Below are 26,118 nucleotides of genomic sequence, written 5' to 3'. Positions count from 1 at the left end.
AACTTGATTAAAAAAACTGAGAGTTATATCATTTTGCTTCAAGTTCATTATAGGGTCATGTTAGATGAAATAAATTATTCATTAGAACTTTTAACAATTTACAAAGAGTTTGTAAATAAATTATATTGTTATGCCAAGTTATAAAAAATGTATAGAAAATAGAATGGAATATACCCAAATACAAACTTTTGTGACTATTATTGTATGGTTATAGTTTTTCATTTTATACTCATTTTGTGTTTCTCATAAGAAATATGAATGCTTCTGCTGTGGGAAAAATAGACACATTGCATTTTTGTGCATGGTTGTGGGAACTGAAGTCTTGAGCCACAGTAGCACATGTTCTCACCAGAGTCACATTTCCAGCCCTGTGTTCCATTGTTTTTTAAGCAATTTAGATAAAAGAGAAGGATTTGCTTTTGCTTCCACATGTTGTATTTGCTCTTATGCAGGAAAGAAGTTTTATATGTCTTTTTATTTCATGGCTATTTGTGTTATGAATTCTCATGGTTTTTAATTTCCTTAGAAAGATGTGCGGGACATCCTCACCCCCATTCAAATCCAAGCTGCTTATCACCTTGGGCATCACGTGATAAGTAAGCGTAGCACAGAGGAATTCCCACCACTTCAGCCAATCCTTCAGCAGAAGAAAGAAAAGGACATGATTAAAAAGACGGTAGGGGTATTTTTCTTTGTTTAAAATGCTGGGTGACCTAATTAAAGAAGTTTTTTAAATGGCATAATTTGGAAGCAATGATCTGGAAGTTTGAATTCTTTGTAAACCTTTTGTGGAGTTTTTTACGAAACAGATTTATGGTGTGTCTTGTTTTCTATGTTTATTTTCTTATATTCTCTTTAGGGTATTGAACTGAATAAATGTGCACTTAGGCACAGCAGTAGTTTCCCCTCTATATAGAAAGTAAATTTTCTCTCCTTGATGCCTTGCCAGGGAGGAAAATATATTACTAGAGAGGAACCCTAAGTTGCAGTTCTGGCTTAGTTATTCCATGTCTTCTGTGTGCTCATTTTCTGTCGTACTTTCTCTCACTGTGTCTCTCTTTCTCCCTACCCATGGAGTCCCTTTGTTTTCTTAATCCAATTCCTTTGCTGAGTTTTATTCATTTATAAACACAAATTTGTTAAACAACAATTTCTCCTTTTAAAATTTCAGTATACGCTTTTTTTAACCACATCCCACGATCAACCGTATTTTAAGATAGATCCTGATTCGAATTAGTGAACTGATTTTTTTTGAAGTTGTCTGAAAATATTTCAGTTTCACTGATGATGCATTTATTCTCAGGAATCCTGCTGTTCAGACATTTACTGTCCAGCAGCACAAAGATATTGTCAATTGAGTTTGGGCATGGTAATAGCATTCATTGAAACACAGTGGAACTCAGAATGTAAAAGACAACAGGGATGTTTAAAAGTATGATTCATATGCTGTCCAGGGAAAATTGTCCTAAACTACTTTAGATACTCAAGCTTATATTCACCAATGTCTAAAATACTAGATCAAATGAATATAATAATTTAGGAGCAAATTATATTCATCTACACTTTGGTTCTCAGAACATCTTGCTTTACAAATAAGAGTGGCAGGAAAATGTTGCATTTACTTAACCATTTAGAGGAAGATTCATACTTCAGCTCCTGCCACCCCCAACACCAGCCCCACGTAGGCAGGTTATGGTCTGGCAGGCCATTGGACAGTCCCCAGTTACTTCCTGCTGCCTCTGCCTGGCTCCTTCTCTGGCCTTCTAGACTTCTCGTTCTCTGCACCTTTACTTCTTTCACCCATTTCTGATGTTTTCCTTTCTTCTGGTTTTCTGCTTAATTTTTTTTTTTTTTAAAGAGTGAGAGAGGGAGAGAGAGAGAGAGAATTTTTTTTTTTTTAATATTTATTTTTTAGTACTTGGCGGACACAGCATCTTTGTTTGTACGTGGTGCTGAGGATCGAACCCGGGCAGCACGCATGCCAGGCGAGCGCGTTACCACTTGAGCCACATCCCCAGCCCTCTGCTTAATTTTTTATTTAGTCCATCTTATCCTTCAGGTCTTCCTGTGTACCTTGTGGATCCTATTAAAATGTTCAGAGTTAAATAAATTCAGGCACCTTTATTACAGACTGCCATTTAATTTTTTTTCAATGTTTCCTCAAAGTAAAATGTCTTAATTTCTACATTTAGCTATTTTCAATGAATATAAAATCACTGTCCTGCCATCTGCCAAAATAAACAAGTGTCATGCTTATGTGTAATAAGTGGGATCAAACTACAGCACCAAAAACTGGAAAGGAAACCGAGGAAGAACATCTTGGAAGCTAATTTTCCTCAGTTTTCTGTATCGTACCTTTAACTTTACTCAAACCTTATTTCAATGAACAAATTTAGGCTTTAAATCTACCTCTGGAAGCACTAAGTTACTTTAGCACTGCAGTATCATTTGAATCTACCGACTTGAGTCTCAAATTGAACCCTCAGGGATAAAAGAGGAAGTTACCAATTGATGTATTAAATTTGTTTTCCTCATGTATCACGGATGCCTTGTTCTTAACTTTGTAGAAATATATCTACTGATTGAACTAAAATTCAAAATGTTGTCAAATTTTATTTCCAGATAAACTTTGCAAGGTTTTGTGCCCATGAAAATTGTTCTGCTGACTTACAGGTTTCGGGAAAAATTGGATTTTTGAAGTAAGTTTAGCATTTTCTCTGTTTTTCATGAAGAGGGTGCAATGGGCACATGTATATGGGTTCCAAAGAGAAAGGGATAACCCTTGGGAATTAGCATCCTTTAAATATCTATGAAGGAACAGTGTCTTACTGAGAGAGATTAAATAATCTACATGTCATTCAAGAGTTACCATTTTTCAAAGAATGAGAATATATTAGCACTGAGGCTTTACAAAGCATGCTTTAATGTTTTATTGATAACTTGGAATGCATTTCAGGATTTAATAGTGCCTTAGGATATTATTATCATAGTTGTAGGTATGTTTTAACATTTATAAGTACTGGTTAATAGAGTTTTGGGTGCAAAACAGGGATTTACTATATAATGCTTAGTTTCTTTATCACCTGGAAAACTGGTCTTATTATTCAAACTTTTATACAAAATGATACATATACAATAAACATGAAAAGACATAACCAACTTGGTCTTCTAAGTTCATAGAAGGGGAACCAGTAAAAAGAAAATACATGTAATATGCTGAGAACCACATCTACCATGTAATAAGTAAATAAATATTGGTTGCTGGTGTTGTTTTATGATAAAGGATGAACCATTGAGGTCTTGTATCATGTCTATAGTTTCTGTATTCAAGTTGTTTTGCACATCAGGGGGAAGATGTGAAAATGAAGACCAGAGAGAGTCCATACTTCAAGTTGAGGGCTGATTTTTACATTTATGGAACATAAAAAAGGGAAGGAGACGGAGGGTTAATACAGCAGGAAAAATGATAAACTATTTTTTGGAGGTTGGGATATAAAAGAAGTAGTCCAATTTGAGACGTGTTGAATTTGGGGAGACTTCTATATACAACTATCCACTTAAAATCTACATCAGGATCGTATTTGGAAGTTCCTCTACATATCGGTGACTTGTGAGATTACCCAGTAGGTGGAAGTGTGAATTTTAAAGAGGAGCAAACTAAGGATCAAATCTTGGGCTGAAATTTTATTTAAAGAACCTCTTAAGCACAGGGACCCCTTTCGGAGATCAAACAGGGATCTTTAGAGAACTAAGAGGGAAACCCCGTCTGTGGTCAAATAATCGATGGAGATGGTAAAAAGGTGGATTTAGTGCTGCAGCGCAAGTTGGAGATCAAATAGCATGTCTCAGAGGGGTCATAGGAGGCAGCATCTGAAAGGTGGGATAAAAGGGGACTCACTGGAAAATTTTAAGATCAAAAAAAATTTCAGCGCAGTGGTAGCCCAATGAGAGCTATTGGTTAAGGCAACAAATAGGCTCATCTGCAGAATTTTTGTGTGTTAACGTTTTTTACTTAAACCATGGAGAGGGTCAGAGACTACATTGGAGGGGAACCTTCAACTTAAAGCCCAGGAGGTGCTTTTCCGCCTTTGCTCCAGTTCCCTCGGAAGCAGGAAGCATTGACAGTTCTTTATTTCCTCTTCTCAACACCTTTTCCTTCTGTCTCCAACATGCCATCCTGATCCCTTTCTCCTCCTATCTGTCTGCCACTGCCATTCCCCCCCCCCCTCCTCTGGAAGATCTTTGGCTTTTGGCTCCCCAAATGACCTCCTCCATAGGATGCTGCTGGCTGTGAGGTCCTTGGGCTTAGGAGGGTTGAAGGGGCGCCAGTGCTGGTGTGATAGCAGGCATCAGGCTTTCTGCATCAACTAGGAAAGTTACAAGCTATTTCTATTTGGTAAATGATAAATGATTTAAGGAAATTTCAAATGAAAACTCTTCTAATTTAAGTTTTCAGACTCACAGTGAAAGCTTCTGACAAACTGCTTTGCATTTTTTTTTTTTAGTAAATTATACTTTATCAAGCAAAAATATGCCTCTCCTACTTTGGTGTCCTCTGTCCCTTCTCAGTAACAATAAGCTGAGACCATATGCTTTACAGATCTCCTGGCTATAACTCCACTAGCATTAATGTGTTTATGTGCCCCAGATCCATAAAGCTGTTTTAGGTAAATGTATTTACTCGGTAAAGAACATGCTTTTCTTAAGCCCATAATAATAAACTGCCAACAGTACACTAAAGGGTACTTATGCACGACATCTCATCTTTTCATTAAGTGAAGGCTTCCTCCTGTGTGTCTAAACTCTCAAGATGACAACCCACATTCAAATGGATTTTCACTGCAAAATAATGATGGAACAAATAAGACTTTATGAAGATTACAAACATAACAACAGATATTAGCCATCATATTGGAAGTTTTAAAATCAAATCTTTCATAGAGATGGCTGATATAAATGATAATACTGCTCTTCTGTAGTTCTGTCACACGTCTAGGGTAAGTGATGCCAGTTTTCCCTAAGTGATCACTTTCATATCCATTGAAAACACTTTTAATTGCAAGTAACAGAATCCCTGACTGATAGTGACTTCAACAATAAGGAAATTTATTTTATATAATAAACAGTCTGCAGAGAGGAGATTATTGTGGGTTTGGCAAGTAGCTACCAGAGATTAGACATTGATGGTAATCTTTCCTGTTTCGATTTTTTTTTCCCCTCATGATTACAAAATGGCTGCAGCAGCACAAAGGTTCCCAGAAAGAAGAAAAGGTCCAAAACCAAAAGTGCTTTTTTCTTTTTGAGGCTTTCTACCCAAGAAGGAAGGCTTATCAGATGTATTCTGATAACCAGGTCCCTTCATCATGTGCTTTCCCCAGAACGTATCATGATTGAAGGAAAATGGAGTCATCATGGTCATATTAGATTAACCATGATTCATTCTCTGAAGCTGACCTACAAGCTGTCTTCTGCATTGTCAAGGGAATGCTACCTACTACCTGAATAACCCAGGTTCTATTAGCTGCAATACTGGAAATCACTGTTGTACAGACAATAAGCAACGAGTAGTATCTGTCACGATGGTCATAGCACCTATAAAAGCAACTCGAATAAAAACATGCCTCATTCACATCACAGAGCTGTGGCAGGAGTAATCGTGTGCTTTTTGCACTAAAATAAGCTCATTGCTAGTCCACTCTTCTAAGCTCTTCTGCTATCCTCCCCTGGACCTCAGTGAGTTTAAATTTTATTCACTAAAATCTTCTTAAATGACAATTAACTGATCTATTCCAGTAGGCAAGAAGTTTCAGTATTTTATTTTTTTTCTTTATGTTAATAATAAAGCAAAACAGAGGATAAAATTTCACTTAGAACTAAAGGCCCCAGGCAGCAGGCTACTTGGTTAAATGAATGCATCGCATATCTTGACAAAGCAAAGCGAGTGTGATATCAGTTTACATTATATTTCATTCTAGCATCTTTATTAAAAAAACAGTTATCTATGAAGCCCTAATTCATTTTATTAAGGCAAAGTATATTATAGTGACACAAACACTTCCTTCAAAATAAAAGTGTATGGTTCACTCGGGAGAAACATAAAGCCAGGTGCTGCAGTATATCATTTTTCTATTTTTCCTCTTTCACTTATTAAGTTATGATTCCATATGCACACAGAACCTTGATTTGTGGAAGTTATGTGGATTCTAGGCTGCTTTGTAAATTTCAGGTCTGCATTATGCATGTTTTAATGAAGAATGAACTATGAGTCCCGGGGACAGCTCTGGTTCAGTCTTTTCGCACTTCCAGATGTGCACCTGGTCCTTTATTGTGTCTCGCATAGAAAGCTGGTGGGCATCTTTCCTGTGGCATCTTGTTAATGAATCAAGATACAGTAAGATGGACGTTTTCAAAAAGTAGAATTGTAATTATGGTAATCTAGCGGAATTGCTTAAAAATGGAAAATAAGCCACTTCTCGCTGCAGAAATGTGAACGTGTGTCTCGCTCTAATCTGCTGTTGTCTTGGAACCTGGCTGCTTATGCAGTGCTTTCACCTTCTGTTGCTTGTCGAAGTGCCAACTTCTTTCCCAAAGGTGTTCAGTGACTAATGCTTTGGTTACAAGCCAGAATATTTTATAAACGTCTATTTCTAGGCAGCTCTTCTACAAGTCTTAATTAGACTTTAATGTCAAGCTGAAGTTCACTTTTGGAACCTCTCAGGTTCCGTCAGTTATAACACGTTTACAGGACAGTAGAGGGATGTAGGATGGCTGTGTTCCCACACACCTCCCCGCTCCCGTTCAACATGCGCCATCAAGCAGACGTGCAGGGACTTAACCCAAAGGCTGCGTCAGGAATGAGTAAGTCCCAGCCATTGCCCACATCCTGGAGAACACACCCTGGCTCTATCAATGCTTCCTCCCTGGAGTTTAGGATTACTGCTTTATTGGGTATTCCACATTCTTCAGCGGAAGCCAGCTTCTCAAACCCAAGGACCAGAAGCTAGAGATGGTACCCACGGAAGTGCTCTTCTTTCCTTTCTCTTCCACGTTTAGAGTGCTGTGGAGTTAAAAAGACCAGGCATCTCCCTTCTCTAAAACTGCATGACTTCTGAGGACAGATGACTACCTTCTATGTCACCCGAAGCTGTGAAGCCTCTATTGTCAGAATAATACAGAGTAACTTTTAATTACTTAAATATTATATTGTATAATATTATGTTTGTATTTAAGTTCTCATCAGTTAGATTGCTCTATAGCAGAAGCTGACCCAGTTTTTCCTGTGAAGAGACAGTAAATATCTTAGGCTTTGGGGAACTGAGATCTCAGTCTCTACTACTCAGTTGTCATTGAAGTGCAAGAGCGGAATATGGCGGCGTTGAATAAAATTTTATTTACAAAACCAGGCAGAGGTATGAATTTGACCTTTAGGCAGCAGTTTGCAGGCCACTCACCAGCTCTATGATATGCTTGATTTTTCTATGATAATTATATATCTTTTATTTTCTTATGTTAAAATAGTTCCTTTTAGTATATTTTGTTGCTTAAATCTATTTTGAAAGCTGATCATCAAACCAAGATTCAGATATTTTAAGTAATTAATCCTGGGTTTAAAATAACAAAACTTTTTCTTAAATATGCTCCAAAATAGATATACAAAAAGGGAGAGGAGGAGATATGCCCAGTTAATGCCCAGATATGTAAGATAATCTTAAAAAAATTGAGTTGAAAAAGACACATACGAAAAAGAAACAGATACATAAAGGATTATTCAGATATCATTTAGATGAAATATAAAAATGGGCAACACCAGTTTTACTACTAAAAATGAATTCGGTGGCTGGCCAGGAGGAAGGAGACATAGCGTTTTCCTGTTAGCTAATACAGTTTTCTTGATCTGGGTGCCAGTCTCGTGTGTGTATTCAAGTTTATGAAAATTGGGCTGTAGCTTAGGCTATATACTTTTCTCCATACACATACTTTAACAAATTAAGTTTCAAGGGGGGAGAAAATCAGAATAAGGGAAAAAGTTTCAAGTATTAAGTGAACTGTTCAGTTTGTTGGAGGTATATTTTTTAGAATTATAGAAGTGGGGGAAAATGTCCAAAATTATAATTTTGTATATACATTCTCAGTTTCATGAGAATTAATAATTCTGAATGAACAATTTCTAGTAGTGGTTTTGCCAGGGTCGCATGATGATGCCTTCAGTAGGTTTATCAGGAGTTGTAAAATGTGAAGTTTGGGGGTAGGGCACAGATCACATGAATGTGGTAGTGCTAGATATTTACTTTCTTTTCTTGGCGAAACATTTGAAATTTATGTACCTCACAGAACAGATAAACATGGCTACCCAGCTATAATTTGACAAAAATTATATTGTTTCATAAACTTAAAAGTCATTAACTTAGTAATTTTCTGTTTTTTTATACATGTTCTGAGTGTAGCCCCACCCATTTGTATGTCCAATGCTTGCATCTGTGCCTACATACATTATACACTGTTTCTAGGTTCTGAAAAAATTGTGATAATCATGATCTTGTAACTTCTCTTCAAGAAAACAGTCCATGCAGAGAGGAACCAGACAGAGACTTGACATTGAAATGTGACTATGTTATAGAGGCACCCAGGGTGCCTTTGGATGTGTATGTGTCCAAGGGTGAGGGCGCCATCACTTGCTCCTTGTACCTTGCATCCAGAGCAGGGTGCAGCTGGAGGAACTTCTTAGTGTCATTGGTATTGAAGTTGAATCTTGAATAACAAGTACAGGTTCTCCAGGTGCATGAAGAGAAGGTGTTAAAGGCAGAAAGAGAGAGAAAGAGAGAGAATGAGAATGAATATGAATGATGGGTTTGTACCCGTTTGTAGGTTAATATAACCAAAGTAAAGAAATAAATTGTGCAGTGGAAAGTGAGGCAGGGCCAGATTTTGGAGGCTTCACATGTTAAGCTAAGGAGTTAAGATTCATCTCAAAAGCCCTTAGGCTACTCCACATACATTGTCTGGTTTGCTTTATTGAAAACAACCCTCTGACAGTGTGACAATTGAAGAGTTTGAAACAGAGATCTATTAGGAGTATAATCCAGATTAACTCAAGTTAAATCATGACATTTTTCAGAGTTTAATTTTAAAAAGATCTTTGGAACAGCCAACCTAGATGATCATATTAATAGAAAATCAAAGGACAATATCGCTTTACTATTCCCAGGCAAAAGTGGTTTCCTTCCCTGGACTCCCAGAGCCCTTTGTTCATAACTTTCTCTTATATTTATTTATACTTATATACAGATATGTCCTTTGCTGTATCAGACCAGGAGAGAGTGAAATGTGCTCTAATTATTTTATATAACATCAAATATGACACCTGATTTATTATACATGAACTTTCAATTATAGTCAGTGATTCATGCATCTTTAAACAATAAATAAAAGAAATTTTGAAACATGTTCTTATCCTTATGTATTCTTTGTCTTTAATCATTTCTCAAAACAACTAATAAGTGCTGTTCTGTAATTTATTCAAATTCTAAGCTTTTATATAAACATTGACTAGAACAGCACAATGTTAACATCATTGAAGAAACTTCAAATTTCTAAAATGCTAGATGACTATTTACCTGGTTTATTGTTAGGAATGTCTTCACCTGATTATTTACTTTGGGTCAGATCCTTCTCTATTTTGAACTAATTTTTCTAATTTTTAAATTACTGGATAATTAAGAATTTGCCGTCTTTGGGAAAACCATAACATGTTGTAACTGAAAGTTTTCTTTTGCATTAAGCTATTCTGTCTTGCTGGAAAAGAAAATGGGCTGTGTAAAAACCTGCAGTTGCTTTGAGATTTTAGAACTGTGGTCTTTGAATAAATTCCGTAAGCCTAAATTTCCTCATATTTAAGACATTCTGAGGATTTCATGGATGGTACAAGACCTGAATAGTAAATTTTACTGACGGAGTGGCCAATGCTTAGAAATGCTGAAGGACACCCTAGTCCAAAGAATAGGAGTAGTGCCAGAATTTGAACTTAACTGTCTGGATTTAAAGCAGTCTTCTCTTCATAATTCTCAGGATGGTGGAGTGTTTCTGTGATTTTATTTCTAATTTGGCCTGGTTCTTGTAGAGGTGCTCGACCATCCGCCTCAGAAATTAATTCTAGTCTAATAGATTTTAGTGACATACCCTGGGGACAGCTTTTCTTACCATGCCTTCCTTCCTTCTATCCAAACATGCCCTCTGTTTTTTCACTCTTCTTTTCTACCATTTCTCTCTTTTTCTTAAGCTTTTGGTTTAACAGCTAGTTCAATGTCTATCCAAAGATTGAAAGAAAAGTAAAAATTGTGTTGCTTTTAGAAAACTTTTCAAAATAATGAGGAATATATTTAAATTATTGAAGAAGTTAGGCAGAAAAATAAACTATAAACACTGTTCCATTGTAATTAAAAAGCAAACTTTTCTTTATTAATAACCAACTTATATTTTCTGAAACTTGATGAATGGAATTCCTTTTAATATGGATTTAAAACTACTTATGGATTCATTCCCATGGTTGGTATTATTTCTAAATTAATATTGTGTGTTCAGCATAAATTCTATAGACATAAAGATAGAATCTTTATTTTATAAATAAGAGCTAAATAATATTACTTAATTTTTAGGCCATATGAAAATAAAACCTACCTTGCTGTTGGGGGTATGAAAACGTTAATGTTGAACGTGTCGTTGTTTAATGCTGGAGACGACGCATTTGAGACCACTCTGCATGTCAAGCTACCCACAGGTTTTTATTTCATTAAGATTTTAGAACTGGTAAGTACTAAGATTTTAGAACTGATAAGTACTGAAAATCACAAGAGTACAATGCACATGTATTTTATTTAATTTTTTAAAAAATGTAAGTGGTATTACACCATAACTTTTAATATTTAGACTTATCACTTAGACTCTCAATTATATCAAGACCCCCTCCATGCCCTTGACCAGAAAGGAAAGTTCTAGGATATATAAGTCCAAAAGCATCAGCTTCCCGCTCCCAGGTGCTATGGGAGAAGGCCAGTGAGGCGCTGTGACAGTGTTCTTCTTGTCTGGGGTCCTTGCATGAGCAATATTGGTCCTCTATGCCAGGCACCCAGAGTTACTGTGCTGCATTTTAAGTGCCTGTTCTCTGTCTGCTTCCCACAGGACTTTTAATATGTCAAAGACAGCAGTCCTCCACAGATTCTGAAATCCTGCTGTCAAGCCAGGTTTTAGACAAGTTTTACTTTTCCCACAAGAATTTAGAGTAGTGGGAGACCTTTCCTTACCATTGTGCCTCAGTCACAGGCACTTAAACTCATCAGTGAGATAGTGATAAGGTTGGGTTTCAGAGAAAAGGCTCAATTACTTTCTCCCAATTTCTCTAACCTTTAGCAAATTTACCCACATCATATCCAGGGACCACCTCTTCACACCAAGGGCTTTTGAGCCAGGCCTTTGACCTCTCACAAATATCTATTAACCCCTTTCTCTAGAGCATTGGGAACTTATTTCAAAAGAAAGAGTTGAAAAACTTCAGGTATTCAGGGAATATGTTTTTAAAACATACCAATTGTGATTACAGTTATTGTGCTTAAGTACCTTCTACATTTTCAAATATCAGACACAAACAGGGATCTTATGGATCCCTTTCATTCTGATTGTTCGAGGAATTAGACTGCAGATTAAATGGGAAATATACTAAAGTGAATGAAAACTACATGTCTAGAAGATTTTTATGGATAATTTATATGAATATTAGGACACACACACACACACACACACACACACAAACACCATTTATTTGTATTTCTATTTATCCCCAAAGTAAACAGAAAATTGCTTCCTAGGAAAGTAAATACTCCCAGGATGACTTGCTTTTCAAAAACCATCCCTAAACATATGTTATAAATTTCTTATTCCCTGCCTACCCAAACCAGTCTTTTTTTTTTTTTTTTTTTTCCATTTTAGGAAGAAAAGCAAATAAACTGTGAAGTAACAGATAATTCTGGCATAGTGAAACTTGATTGCAATGTTGGTTACATATATGTAGATCATCTCTCACGGGTAAGCATGTAACATTAAATGGTTTCTGTTTAGTAACATAAATTTGTATTTTTCTATTATGCTGCATATGTGTGTATGTATGTTTTTCTTTCTTTTTTTTTTTTTTTTTTTTATGTAGAGTAGGTAGCTAAATGATGCAAAGAAAGCAAAACCGACCAGGCCTAAGATCTTTGAGCTTTGTGTTTATATTCTTGGCAATGTGCACTGTTTAGAAAGGGGAGGGGCACATGTTTATGTCGAGATGGGCAAGTGAATATGTCAATCAGAATTCTGTTCCCCACCCCCGTTCCCCCTTCCCCAACACTCCCCCCACCCACCCCAGGTGGCCCTGTCTGCCAGGCGTGTTACCTCTGCTGTATGAAAAGGTGTTTCTTGGCAAGAGTCCTCACTCAAGTTGTTAAAGCATTTCTAATTTTGTCCGTCTGGACCTGCCTGTCTTTACATTCAGAGTTGGCTTTGTTTCTGAATGTCACTTATGGAAATGCTTGCACTTGAAAATTGCCATAAAACAGTTTCCCTATATCTTACTTCCAAGTGAGGGTAGTTTATGCCTCTAGAATAGTTTCAATTCTGTGTTCCATAAAAAATAAACTACTAAGAAAAATAAATTCAGATGACAAAAAGATGTATTTTAGATTATTTTAAAATGGCCCTTTTCTGTGTATGTTTTGCAGATAGATATTAGCTTTCTCCTGGATGTGAGCTCACTCAACAGAGCAGAAGAGGACCTCAGCATCACAGTGCATGCCTCCTGGTATATTTGATTATTAAAAAATAAAATTTAGTAGAGAAAATGAATTCCTGTATTTTGAGAGAAATTTTAGGAGAACCATAGATCTGTGTTCAATTAATTGTAGAACAAACTTTTCTTACATGCTTTGTTTTTAAAAAGCATACAAAAATCCCTCTAGGATTAGAAGCAAATGGTAGCAGCTTAAATAATGAGAAAAAGTTCTATTAACTCCATCCTACATTTCTTTTTTTACTACCACATTTTCTTTTATCCCCTAAACTAGTTAAACCTCTAAGTTTATTAGGTGTATATAATATGTAATGAGTTCTCTCTGAAGATGATTTTTGTGCTTGATGAATTTAACAAGGTGTTTTTCTGTTTTTTTGTAGTGAAAATGAAGACATGGACAGGCTAGAGGATAACAAAGTGACTTTAGCAATACCTCTGAGATATGAGGTTATGCTAACTACTCATGGGTAAGTCAGTACAGAGGCCCGTGGAAAGTTTAGAGGGAATTTCAGTTCCATTGCTGCTTACATGAATGACAGAATCATATTTAGGAAATTAAAAGGGTACTGTGTCCTCAGCAGTTATCTCAGTGTTACAGTTCCTGGCTTCACTGTTCATTATTTTAATCTATAATCATCACTGATACTATATCAAACCCCAGCCCAGCTGGTGGAGATTGCTTACTGAAAGAGCCCCCATCAGCTTCTAGCAGGGCACAGTCAGCCTTTCAGTTTTACGCTTTGCAATCTAGGGACATCCAGAGACACATGGTGTGCAGTTTGCACAAACATCCCCGGTGGCCATGGCAAGCGTGAAGTTTAAAGAAGTGTGAACTTGACCAAATCACCAATGTCCACACCCTTGTCTACCTGTGTAGCAAATGGACTGAGATGTGAGAAAGCTAGCTGCCAGGTGTCCCTAGCCCACCCTTCACACCTGTGAGACTGGAATTCTGTAGGCAGCCTTCATGCCATCATTCATTGCTTCCTCGTGAGTTTTACTAATTACAGAGTTGTGGCTGCCCTGATTTAGGAATGTGTGTGTGGAAAGAAAGGGGATTAAGACACTCTCTAATTGTTTCCCTGGACATTATTTAGACTGCCACATATTTAAAGCACTAGAAGAGATGAGATATAGGGCAAAATAAATACAGAGCTTTACTTTTTATGTTAAATATAAATAATTTCCCAATCACTTTAACTATCCATAAAGATGACATCCATTGACATAAGCATAACATGACAGTGTCCAGTGGAATTGAGTACTAAGCTTGTGAGACTGAACAGGAGAAAGAAGGCTATCACAGGAGAGCAGAACCTCGAGAGTCAGTGGATAAGCTAAAAAAGATGACTACATGGCTTTTGGTTTTGAATGTTCATCTCACTGCTCCACTTCAATTTTCTTATATTGAGTACATTCCTATTTTTCTATTATTTATGTCTCATTATTTGGAGCAAGGAATATTCTACAACTATTGAACTTCGTAAGACTATGTCATTTGATTATTTCTCATTCTTTCCTGTTTAATGGGTCCCTAATTTGGTATTATCTAACTTGCAATGCCAAATAGACTCATGGAATATGAAGAGCCTTTGTCAATGTCCTTAGCTAACTATGTGCATGTCTAATCACAGGTTTAGATAGGGGGCAACTTATATTCTGAACAAAAACTTACCGAACCTACCAGTGTTTTTCTTGTTTCCCCGACTTGAGGTTACAAGTAGCCAGCAAGAATTGGGGATGAAAAAAAAAAGAACTCAAAAATAGGTTAGGGTTATATATTAAGAGCCCCAGAAGAAAGCTAAAGATCTATCCTATAGTTACCAAAATAGCATGAATCATTAAGGGCTGAAGAGAAAGAATAGTCAGAAGAATGAACCAGGCAGGGCTGGGGAAGACAAAAGGAGGGTATTGGTGAGAACGAACATTGTCACCCAGGTCAGAGCACATGGCCTTCAATTTCATTAATTTTTAAATAAAATTATCGCCAAGAAACCAGAATTATTCCACAGTATACTTTTACAGCATGTTAATTGTGCTATAACACACCTATAAATGTTATTTACAATGGCTCTTCAAAGAAGACGGTTAATTAGCTTTGATTTTATTTCTATCAGGTTTGTGAACCCAACTTCATTTGTGTATGGATCAAGTGAGGAAAATGAGCCTGAAGCATGTATGACAGAGAAAATGAACTTCACTTTCCACGTAAGCAAAGTTAATGGTGTGGATATTTGTAGCAACTGTGAAGGATGTTACTGATGAGTTGCTCCAGGGAATGTCCCATCCCCACCATAGCCTCCACCGTAGCTCACTACGGGGCTAATTCTAGGCTACCGATGCTCTTCTCCCTTTTCTCTTATCCCTGGTACTCAAGTCCTCATCTCCTTCCAGGACACATGGGAGGACATGCAGGAAAAGAAGTAACACGTGGAACAGGCAACGTTAGGAGGAAATCAGTGAAATCTCTTCTTGATTCAAGCTTTATAATAGCCCTGACATTACCAGTTAAAGCCATATAATGCCGCCCCTTTCCATTTAGGATCAACTTGGTCAGCCTTTTGGGCCACAGGTTTATGACCTGTGATAAGCACTTTATTAATTATTGAATAATATTTTTTAAAAGTAAATATTATCTTGATCTATAAGTATTAATATACTAATATAAATCTTTTTAAATAAAATTTCTACTGTCAAACAAGTTTTGGTTGCATCACAGATGTTGATGAGAAAATATGTCTACAAAAATATTTTTTGAATCAAAAGCACTATCCAGACATTCGTAGTTATATAACAACCTAAGGATGTGAGTTTTGTATTAGGTATATTTTATAAAATGTTTTTCAGAATGTTTGAGAATCACTTGTGGTTCTTAACCAAAATGCAGATTACTGTGCAGATCTGTAGAAAGAATGAAATCCTATCAATTCTGTGTCTATTCAAGTTTTTGTTACACTGATATGTAATAATGTCAGAACTGTTCTTCAAAGTCCTAAGAAATGCTTGTCAGAAGTTAGGGGGGCTTGCACTTTCATAAAACAGGAACCAAGCTGGATTCTAGAATGACAATTTTGATGTTTAATAAATATTTTCTAATTTATAATGGAGTAAATCAGACTGGAGAAATGCAGTTTGAAGTTGTGGTGAGTCTGTTCAAGTATATAGATGTTCTTAGAGGTCTGAAGGTTAGTAGCCTAATTACAATTTGCTTTCATTTACCGGTATCAGGAAGACCTGGTCTATAGTCCTGGGTGCTGCTTGGTACCCATTGCTGATGTTTCTTCCTGCAGCAGCTCAGTGGCTTAGCAATTACCACCTGTCCCAAATCTAGGGACATTCTCTTCATATTGTCATATACATTCAGGTCTGTGACTCATCTTTTCTCATGCAGGTATTGCTGCAAATCTTGTTTCTGACTTACAGGTTTTATAATTAAGCTCTCACTAGGCAATATTTTGGCCCAATGTCTTCCTTCAGGGATCTGTAATCCCCAAATTTATCAATAATGATACATCGTCCCCTTTTTATTTTTTTGAGAAGTATTCAAAATATTGTATTTTCTTGAAAATTCAGTAGTATATCCATTTCCAATTTTCTGAATGCATTAGCATTATAATATCCTGAATAAAAGTACGTTTTATTCCTTACTGCCGATATCATCCTCTTATGATAGTTATTTTTGTGAAAACATTATAGGATTTAGAGATAGAATACTGAGATATCAACACTTTCCACTCTTTAGCTTTCATCTTGGGAACATCATATATATCCCTTAGCTTTTTCCTTAGCTGGCGAATAGTAGAATATTGGCCCACTTCACAGGATAGTCATGAGAACCAGGTGGTCATGTTTTGAAAATATATAACGTGGAATGGAAATATATTGATAAGAATATCTCTTAAGACTTTCTACAATAAACCATCAGCCTGAACTTTTTGGGGAGGGGAGGATGCTAGGAATAGTGAAGAGAGTTTGAAATCACTAAAAACTTTTAAAATTCTCAATATGAATATTCTGTCTCTTTGCTATGTGGCTACCAACTACAAACCTCCACAACTGTAAATCTTGCATGGTCACCTCAAAGCTCATTGATTTCTGTTCTTCATTCATGAAAAATATTTTTAAATTGCTTGAAATTTTTTTCCTTATCAGGTTATCAACACTGGCATTAGCATGGCTCCAAATGTGAGTGTGGAAATAATGGTACCAAATTCTTTTACTCCTCAAACTGATAAACTGTTCAACATTTTGGATGTCCAGGTAAAAATGTATTCCATCTGACCTTTTTGAGGTGTCTTAAATATTTAAAAAATGCAAACCACACCTTTATTCTAAGTCATTTTGCTAAGATGAAGATTTCTGTTCTCTTATGGGCACATCTATACATTCACCATGCATTGAGTATACTTTGAACATTATATACTGCTTTAGAACTATAGAATAGCATCAAAATCTTTGGGTTTGACCCACATATTAATATAACCTTTCCCCCATCTTTATTGAGTAACTATTTGAGGATGCATTCTTTGTGATATGGACTTGTGGAAGAAATTTAGTTAGTAGAATTTTCTATAAAGCTTGAAGCCAGCTGTTGGAAAATCAGAAACAGAGCCTTCTGTAAGAAGCAATATTTACATCACTACTTTTGAAGCATACACCTGTAATCCCAGCAACTTGGAAGACAGGAAGGAGGATCACAAGTTCAAGGCCAGCCTTAGCAACCTAGTGAAGCCATAAGCAATTTAGTGATACCCTGTATTAAAAAATAAAAAGGGCTGGGGATGTGACTCAGTGTTTAAACACCATTGGGTTAAATACCCAGTACCAAAAAAAAAAAAGAAAAAAGAAAAAGAAAAAATCCAGATTTAGATAGTTCATGCTATTGTTTCATGTATAATTTTTAAAGGTCTTTTTTTTTTCCCCACACATTTCTATAGGTTAAGGCCATTTTGATCAACTTAGGACCTATCCAACCTTCCATAAATCTTCTGAGTTTTTGTATGTGCTTTTGTCACAGATCCTCTCTCCCAAATAATTCTATCAAAACTGTTTTTACAATTTCAGATGTACTTAATATATTTTAGAAAGAAAAGCAATTTGAACTAATAACCACATTTTATTCCTTCCAAAGTGAAAGATAATTTCCTTGCTTTCTATGTTTGTAGACAACTATTGGACAATGCCATTTTAAAAATTATGAAAGACAGTGTGCATCAGAGCTGCAAAAGGGTACACTGGAGACCTTGAGGGGCATATTCAAATTCTTGTTGAAGACTGAAAAGAGGCTATTGGTAAGTTTGTTCTTCAGGGTGTAGTTTTTGCTCCCCAACATAAGTGAAACACTTAAAACCATTCAATGGCTGTGAGCTGTCATTCAGGTGGGAGAAGAGGGTCCAACTTTAAGTAATAATCTTGCATATAAGGTACAGGCACAATTTGGAGGGGTGAGGTAAACATGATTTAGAAGGGGGAGACAGATTCATTGATAAATATAAACCATACAGTCTCATTATCTGCCAGGCAGATATTATTCTAATCTACTCAGGACGCCAAATCACCCAGAAGTCTTGTGGCACAAGATTTTCATTCTTTTCATCTTAGTTAATGAAAAGAAACTGGGAAGAAATCATCACCTTCAAATGATCCAGGTTTTACAACAAACATAGAACATGTAACTTAGCAAGACTCTGGTTAGGCATCATTTTTTCCATTCTTTTTCAGAAGAATGTTACTAACAAAGATGAGAACACATGCACCGACGTTAACACTGTATTTCTGTTGTAATTTACAAAACAAACATTTTTGTTTTATTTAAAGCAAGGTAAGTTTTTTAGTGCCCCAGAGAAAGCAGATGTTTAATTCCGTGTTTACAGAAAGATAGTTTTCTAAATGCCACTAAAGGGATATTTAATTTTATATAAAATATTTACACAGTCTTTTAAATGTTGAAAATTTTATTCTTTTCAAGTACTGCATGAAAGCTGATCCACACTGTTTAAATTTCTTATGCCATTTTGGAAAAATGGAAAGTGGAAAAGAAGCCAGTGTTCACATCCAGTTGGAAGGCCGGCCATCCATTTTGGAAATGGTAAGTTCCATGTTGAATTTACAAATCCAATCATCTTATAGAAGCAGGATCATATGAAGGCTGTCAATGAATTAAGGCATAAATATTTTGGAATATCTCAATTTTTATTTGCCATTCAAGCTCTCTAAAACCATGGAATGATTAGAAGGTTTAGTTTAGAAAATGTATAGACCTGCCTATGAACTTTTATTGACTATCTTAATATTTCATATAACCTTAAATTATGCTTAAAAATCTCATAGAATAAAGATTTTCATAGAATCAAGCATCAAAATTTCCACAACAAAAACAATGAATTTTGTAAAGTTGAAATACAGACATCTTGAACTGCTTCCTGTTGAAGTGTGTATTTTCATGAAGAATACTTAGAGGTAAAACTAGTTTTTTCAGTTTCCTCATCTTTTCAATATCTCTAATCTCAGATTAGAGATTTTTTAAATATATTTTTTAAAATTTTTAGAAATCTTCCTTTAAAGATTTTTGGGTTGCTTTATTATTGAGCTACATCCCCAGGCTAAATGAGATGATTTTTGTTCATACTTACAGTATTGCACATAGTAAGCCAAAGGTAATAACAGCTCTTATGTGTTAACTGGAATTTCTGAAATTACCACATAGTGGTCAAGAAGAAGAGACATCAAAAAACTGTCCATTTTAGTTTCAATTTTGCTAAAAAGTCATAGGACCATCAGCAAGTCTTTTAACCATGTCTAGGTTTCTCAATAGTAGGCACTATTGGCATTTTGAACCATAGGGGGGTTATCCTGTGGTTATCCTCAGCTGCAATACAGTAACAGATGCGCATAGTATCACTACCCATGTTCTGATGGTCAAAGATGTCTCCAGACATTGCTGGCTATCCCCTAAGGACAAAATCCTCCCTTATTAAAAATTCTAGATGATTTTATTTCCAGTTTGAAAGTGTAAATTAACTTTTACACAGCAGTTTGTAGCTTTTGAGGGTCATGGACCTCTTTAATATTCTTAGCACACATGAAAATACCTCTGAATCTTGAAGGTTCATCCAGAGATTCCCCAATCTATGAAATCTGGGTTATATAGTACCTGCTTTAGATACTAAAGTTCCTCCACAGATTAAAATTATAATGAAATTAATATAAATTAAGATTAATATAATTTTATAGCAGTAGTCCAAATATATTTCATTCAGAAAAAAAATTTCCAAAAAAATGTTAGTTTGAGGAAATGTTTATCAGGTGAAAAAAATCTTGTTTGTGGCTAAAAATTTAATCTCTGAAAAATTACATTAATAACGAACTGCTGACAGTCTAACAAATACTATCTCAATCAAGTTATCTGTAGCACAGCCATACTTACCAAAAGTATTTTAATGAAATGATGCCGTATGATTACAACTTTAGAATTAAAGGGAAGCACTGCAATTAATTACAGTTAAATTTGGGAAGACAAACTGTGGAAATATCTAGATAGTAAAGACCATGAGAAATTAATGTCTTGATGAAATAAAACAGGTGCTGATGACTACTTTTTTTTTTTAAACAGGATGCAACGTCAGCACTCAAATTTGAAATAAGAGCAACAGCCTTTACAGAACCACATCCAAGAGTTATTGAGCTAAACAAGGATGAGAATATTGCACATGTAAGTTACTCTTTTAATTGGTCCACTGAAGTCAGGGTGTTCATAATTCCTTTTGCATACCTGAGTCAGGAAATCAGTGTGTCATAGAGGACCTGGAACTTTTCATTGAGAGGTGGCATTTTACACTGCTGCCAGGAGGAAATGATTGAGAGCTCTTTAGGGAATGAATCCAGTAGCAGTTAGAACAGGATGAACTGGAGGAAGAGTCACAAAGCCCATTTCATTCACTGTTCCCGCTAGTGTATCTAGGGTTGTGTGGAACCGGAAAGAGAATGGGGTGGCTAGTTTTAATTATTGTAGGTGGTTGGAAGGCGTTTCAAAGTTCCTAACTGGTGTTTCTTTATTTTGCTTAATTCACATAGGTTCTACTAGAAGGAGTACATCATCAAATACCCAAACGTCATTTCACAATAGTAATTATTTCAACTAGTTTGCTACTTGGACTTATTGTACTTTTATTGATTTCATATGTTATGTGGAAGGTAGGTCTTTAAAAATGCTATTTTTTCAAAGCCAGTATCTCCCAAGGGTTTTTTTTTTTTTTTTTTTTTTTTTTTTAACTATTCAGTGTATATATTCTTTATTTAAAAAAAATGTTCAGAACTAATATTATAGTTTGGATACAGAACTAGTATACTAGTTCTGAACTTTTTTTTTTAAATAAAGACTTGTAAAACATTGTATATTATGTTGAATATCAACTGGGGGAGGGTCTGAGGAGTCCTGTACTAACAGCAAAAATGCTTCCGTAAACCAAAATTTTCAACGAATTTTTACTGATTTTATCTGGTAAAAGCTCTCATGTGGAGTGACCTGGGACACAGTTTAAGAGTACTGGTATTGACTGAGTATAGCATGTTCATAACTATTCACAATTATTTAATTTTTTCAGGCTGGCTTCTTTAAAAGACAATACAAATCTATCCTACAAGAAGAAAACAGAAGAGATAGTTGGAGTTATGTCAACAGTAAAAGCAATGATGGTGATTAAAAACAGATTACAAGAAGATGAATTTTTCTCAGATTCTTCCATATGCTCCTTTGCTTTGGACCTGAATTCTGTCTTAATTGGAGGGAATAATTCAAGCAGTGATCACTGAAAGAGAATAACTGCAAAGGCAATACTTATAGCTGAAAGGTCAACTTTAGATATAATGAGTAGAAAAACACTACAGCCTTTGAATTATTAAAAAAAAAACAAAAACAAAAAACTAAACCCTTGCAGATATATTAAGTACATCTGAATTAAATCATCTCGAACTTTGTATGTGCTCACTTTGGCCAAGGAAATCCACTGAATGGGCATTGGTTCATTTCAAATACATCTTTGAGACTTATATGAAGCATATTTTTAAAAATAATTTAGAATTTTAAAGCAGTGTCCCTGAATCTTTTAATGAATGAAAGAGGAAGACCATTACTTCAAAGCATGTTTTATTTTTAAAGATCTGCATTTATAACACATCTTGTATACATTTTGTAACACATTAAGCTGATACACTGGTTTCAGCTTAATGGACTGACTTGTGGAGAATTATACAGCTACGGATTTTTCCCCCTGTATATATACATTTTTTAAAGAATATAAACTTTGCTATAAGTATAAATCCACTAGCCTCCTATAATACACTTGTCAAGAGTACCCAGGAGTAAATTTTTTTAAATCTTCAAACTTTTTTGTTTATAAAACTATTCAAGTATTCTAATTTATATTCTGAAACAGATTGTAAATGTTGCACTTTAGCTGCTATACACTGATATAAGAAATATGAAAACTGTGCCTCCATAGTGATTTATAAAAGCTGTTCCAGCAATGATTAGGGGGCTAACATTTCATCTGTTTGGTACTGTATTAAATAGTCATTGTCCCAAATTAAGCAAACATTTGCCTGGTTGTAATATTTCATTACTATTTTTGAATATGTTCTTATCAGGTCTACAACAGCATTCACTTCTCCAGAGAAATGGAGAAACAAAATTCATAGTTCACTGAATATTTCCATACAGTGAACATTAATAATGTTTAAAGTTTGTTGATATTCAGATCTATTTTAAAATGAAATAGCTTTCTGAATTTTAAATATTTATTTTCATGCCTGTGATCTAGATGCTGGTGACTTTGGAATATAATTTCATCTGGATCTCTTTATGTGTATAAGAAACCTGTGGCCAACTTTTGAACATCTGTTCTAGGACGCAATCAAGTAGATAAATAAGAAAACAGTCTTTACTGTGGGAAATACTGCTTTGCATAAGGGCTCTGCTGCCAGCTGTCCCATTCCTCAGATTTTCTGATTCATGGAAGTTACTTATTCACAAGCCTGAGACTGGTGGCTGGAGAATGAGAAATGATTTGCCAAGGCATTTATTTGAGCAAAGTTGAACACAAAGCCTCCTTAACTGTGTACAAGCAAAACTAAAATGTCTATATTTTAAGAGCGCTTTTTGTCAAAAAGACATTTTTATGCTTTTATCATTATTATAAAAAGCCAAGTAATATTCTACCCAGCTATCCCATTCCTCAGTCTATACCCAAAGGACTTAAAATTAGCATACCGTAGTGACACAGCTACATCAATGTTTGTAGCAGCTCAACTATGAACCAACCTAGATGTCCTTCAACAGACGAATGGATAAAGAAACTGTGATACATATACATAATGGAATATTACTCAGCATTAAAAGAGAATAAAATCATGGCATTTGAAGGTAAATGGATGGAGTTGGAGAATACCAAGTTCAGTGAAGTAAACCAATCCCAAAACACCAAAGGCCAAATGTTCTTTCTGATAAGTGGATGCTGATTCTTAATGGGCAGAAGGGGTGTGGAAGAATGGAGGAACTTTGGGCAAAGGGGAGGGAGGGCAGGAGGCATGGGGGCAGGAATGATGGTGGAATGAGATGAACGTTATCCTAGGCACATGTATGACTGCACATATGGTGCAATTCTACATCATATACAACCAGAGAAATGAAAAGTTGTGCTCCATTTGTGTACAATGAATTGAAATGCATTCTGCTATCGCATATAATTAATTAAACTAATTTTTAAAAAGCCAAATAACCCTTTTAGGAATATATCTAGGATTACTCCCTCATGAAAAAAGTCAAGCACCAATTTAGAACTGTCTTTTCAAGAATGGTCTCTAAAGAAATTACATTGGAAATCAAGACCTATGATTTCTGGACCCATGCATCTCAAGTACAAGAGTAACACAGCTACCAATTAGGCTTTTGCATAATTCTAAATAAAATGTTATCAACTTTAAGTTTACCTATATGATGAATTTATAAACCCCACCACTGAACAACATTTTCTCAAAGATGGGATTATTCTTTTTTGGCAGACAGGCTAAGTATTAGAAAGATTTTCAAAAAACATGGTTCTGTTTCTGGTTACACAACCAAATGTGTCATTTTGGAATTTAACTTCTCTAAATTTGTTGCCTCATTCATAAAATCAGGGAAGTACATGATGGATTCAAATCTTGTAAAATAAAAGAGTCCAAATGAATTATCTTGATTAAATATTGATAACATAAAGGTTAAACGTATGAAATGTTTCAGTTCCAATAAACACCTATACAAACCAGAATTTAAATTGTTTTTGATATTTCATATTTTCATCTTGATTTTCAAAAACCTCCTAGAAGCTTTTTAATATCAAAAATAGCAATTTTACTTTTAAAACATTTTCTTAAGATATCTGTTTAAAGAATGAGCAAATTTCTTCATATTAAAATTCTAATTTGCACATTTCTTTTATAAACAATTACATGTTACTTGGAAATCATTCACTTCTTCCAGGCTTCCTCCATAAAGACTGATAAGTCTTGGATGTAATCTGTAAAGAATATACATAACTTATTATTTAATCAACCTTTGATTTCAAACACATAATGAGTATGGTACATAGTAATACCACCTAAAAATTACTAATGGCAAAGATGCAAACTTAGAGTGCCTCAAAAAAACACTGGTAACTATTTCAAAGCCACCTAGACTAATGTGCTCCATATTACCTCTGTGGAACAGTCTGTTGTCCCTCTAGCAACAATACATCTAGTAGGTGCTCCTACACATGTCTGCCCATTAAAACGTAACACTTAACCAAGAATTAGCTTGTATATTCCTAAATCTGTATCAATTGCTCTCCTCATGTACCAATATGTAAAAGTGTTCTGTAAAATATGTTGAATATTTTGTAAAGACTTGATAAAAGCAAACTCCTGAACAAGATGCAATGGTATTAGAAATGGCTGAAACTAAAGACTGTATACACCATTCAGATGACTTCACAAAGCCTTGAGATTTTGAACCATTTTTTTAAAAATCTATAAAATTTATAGACACATTAACTGTAGAGTTTATGCAGAATAATTTGGAATGCCAACATAGAACCTCAACCAAAAAATTGCCATTGCACTATACTATGTAAGAGTTGCTGAATAAATATGAAGTTATACTTTTCTATTGAAAGTTGTGTATGTGTCATTTTTTCCTTCCTTGCTTGACTTTTTGAAATAATGTTTCCTACAGTACTAGTGTTGGGTCTACTGGTGACATACAAAACAGTGAAATAGTTAGGCTTACTTGACATGGACCTCAGATGCAACTTCCATTAAGTCCCCATCTACATTCCAAGGAAAACTGCTTTCTAAAGTAGCTTCATGCAGTTTATCCTCCTCTGGGCCATAGCCACTAGTGGTGTTCCTTGGATGAACTTTTACTTCTCCAACAGTATAAGTCTCAACAAATGGAAAATTGAACTAAATAAAACAAATGCAAATAATCATGATATTGGCTTAATCTCTAACTGCTACTGCAAATCAAGAAGGTCTACTGTGGCCCCTCTCACAGGTAAAAATGATGCAAGATAATATTTTTACATCTTTGAAACTACCACCAGGGATCCTCAGTTTTGCTTTTTGTTTTGGTTGAAGGAGTCTTTTTCCTGAAGCTGGTTTGATTATTAGGTCTATTGTATAGACCTTGTATGACAAATAGTTCCTATCTATGAAAAATTGCACATAATATTGTATATCTTCCAATAAAAGACTGGATCAGTAATATATACCTGTTGACACAAAAGAGTTGTATAATCCATTGACTTATTAACTTGTGAATTCAGCTGGGGTGAATCAAACTCCAATGATGAAACTTCATACTTAGAATTATGAAATAAAATGTGAAGTATATATATTTTCTTCAAAGAGCCAACACAATCTGATTTTCACAGGTGTTAACCTGCCTCCTTCCCACTCTAAAAATGACATCAGTTTTAAGAAAACTGATTACTGATCACTTGAGAATGTTACAAGGTAACCTTCAACTTGCAACTTTTCTTCTTTGCTTAAGTAAGCTATAAGGAAAAAGTATATGTATTCTCTGAAACAAGGGCCAAATAATTTTAAGAGAACTACAAAATACTCATTTTAGTTTTCAGACAAATGGCAGGAAATTTACCCCTAATCGATTATCTTCATAGTTTCCCCCCTTATTCCACATAAAAACCTCAATGAAGCAGAGTTTTAAAAGGTAATAAAAAATAATATCTTCCGCAACATTGTTATATATGTCAAAAGCAAGA

The 26,118-nt window shown here is 35.2% G+C and overlaps 2 protein-coding genes across 2 annotated transcripts in view; one reads left to right on the top strand and one right to left on the bottom strand.

Moving 5' to 3' along the window:
* The window catches only part of Itga4 (integrin subunit alpha 4), an 83,430-nt gene extending 58,483 nt beyond the window's left edge, over positions 1 to 24,947 (top strand). Inside the window, 13 exon segments of the mRNA XM_076865564.2 lie at positions 527 to 676; positions 2,623 to 2,699; positions 10,653 to 10,803; positions 11,980 to 12,075; positions 12,750 to 12,829; positions 13,198 to 13,284; positions 14,935 to 15,025; positions 16,970 to 17,077; positions 17,983 to 18,108; positions 18,786 to 18,905; positions 20,430 to 20,528; positions 20,891 to 21,010; positions 21,421 to 24,947. Of these exon segments, the coding sequence (XP_076721679.2) occupies positions 527 to 676; positions 2,623 to 2,699; positions 10,653 to 10,803; positions 11,980 to 12,075; positions 12,750 to 12,829; positions 13,198 to 13,284; positions 14,935 to 15,025; positions 16,970 to 17,077; positions 17,983 to 18,108; positions 18,786 to 18,905; positions 20,430 to 20,528; positions 20,891 to 21,010; positions 21,421 to 21,519 (1,404 nt within the window). The 3' untranslated portion in view covers positions 21,520 to 24,947.
* The window catches only part of Cerkl (CERK like autophagy regulator), a 107,003-nt gene continuing 105,175 nt past the window's right edge, over positions 24,291 to 26,118 (bottom strand). Inside the window, 2 exon segments of the mRNA XM_076865563.2 lie at positions 24,291 to 24,372; positions 25,122 to 25,297. Of these exon segments, the coding sequence (XP_076721678.2) occupies positions 24,291 to 24,372; positions 25,122 to 25,297 (258 nt within the window).

This window comes from Callospermophilus lateralis, chromosome 9, assembly GCF_048772815.1.
Source record: "Callospermophilus lateralis isolate mCalLat2 chromosome 9, mCalLat2.hap1, whole genome shotgun sequence".
Taxonomy (NCBI): domain Eukaryota; kingdom Metazoa; phylum Chordata; class Mammalia; order Rodentia; family Sciuridae; genus Callospermophilus; species Callospermophilus lateralis.
This window is presented reverse-complemented; position numbering and strand designations above follow the sequence as displayed.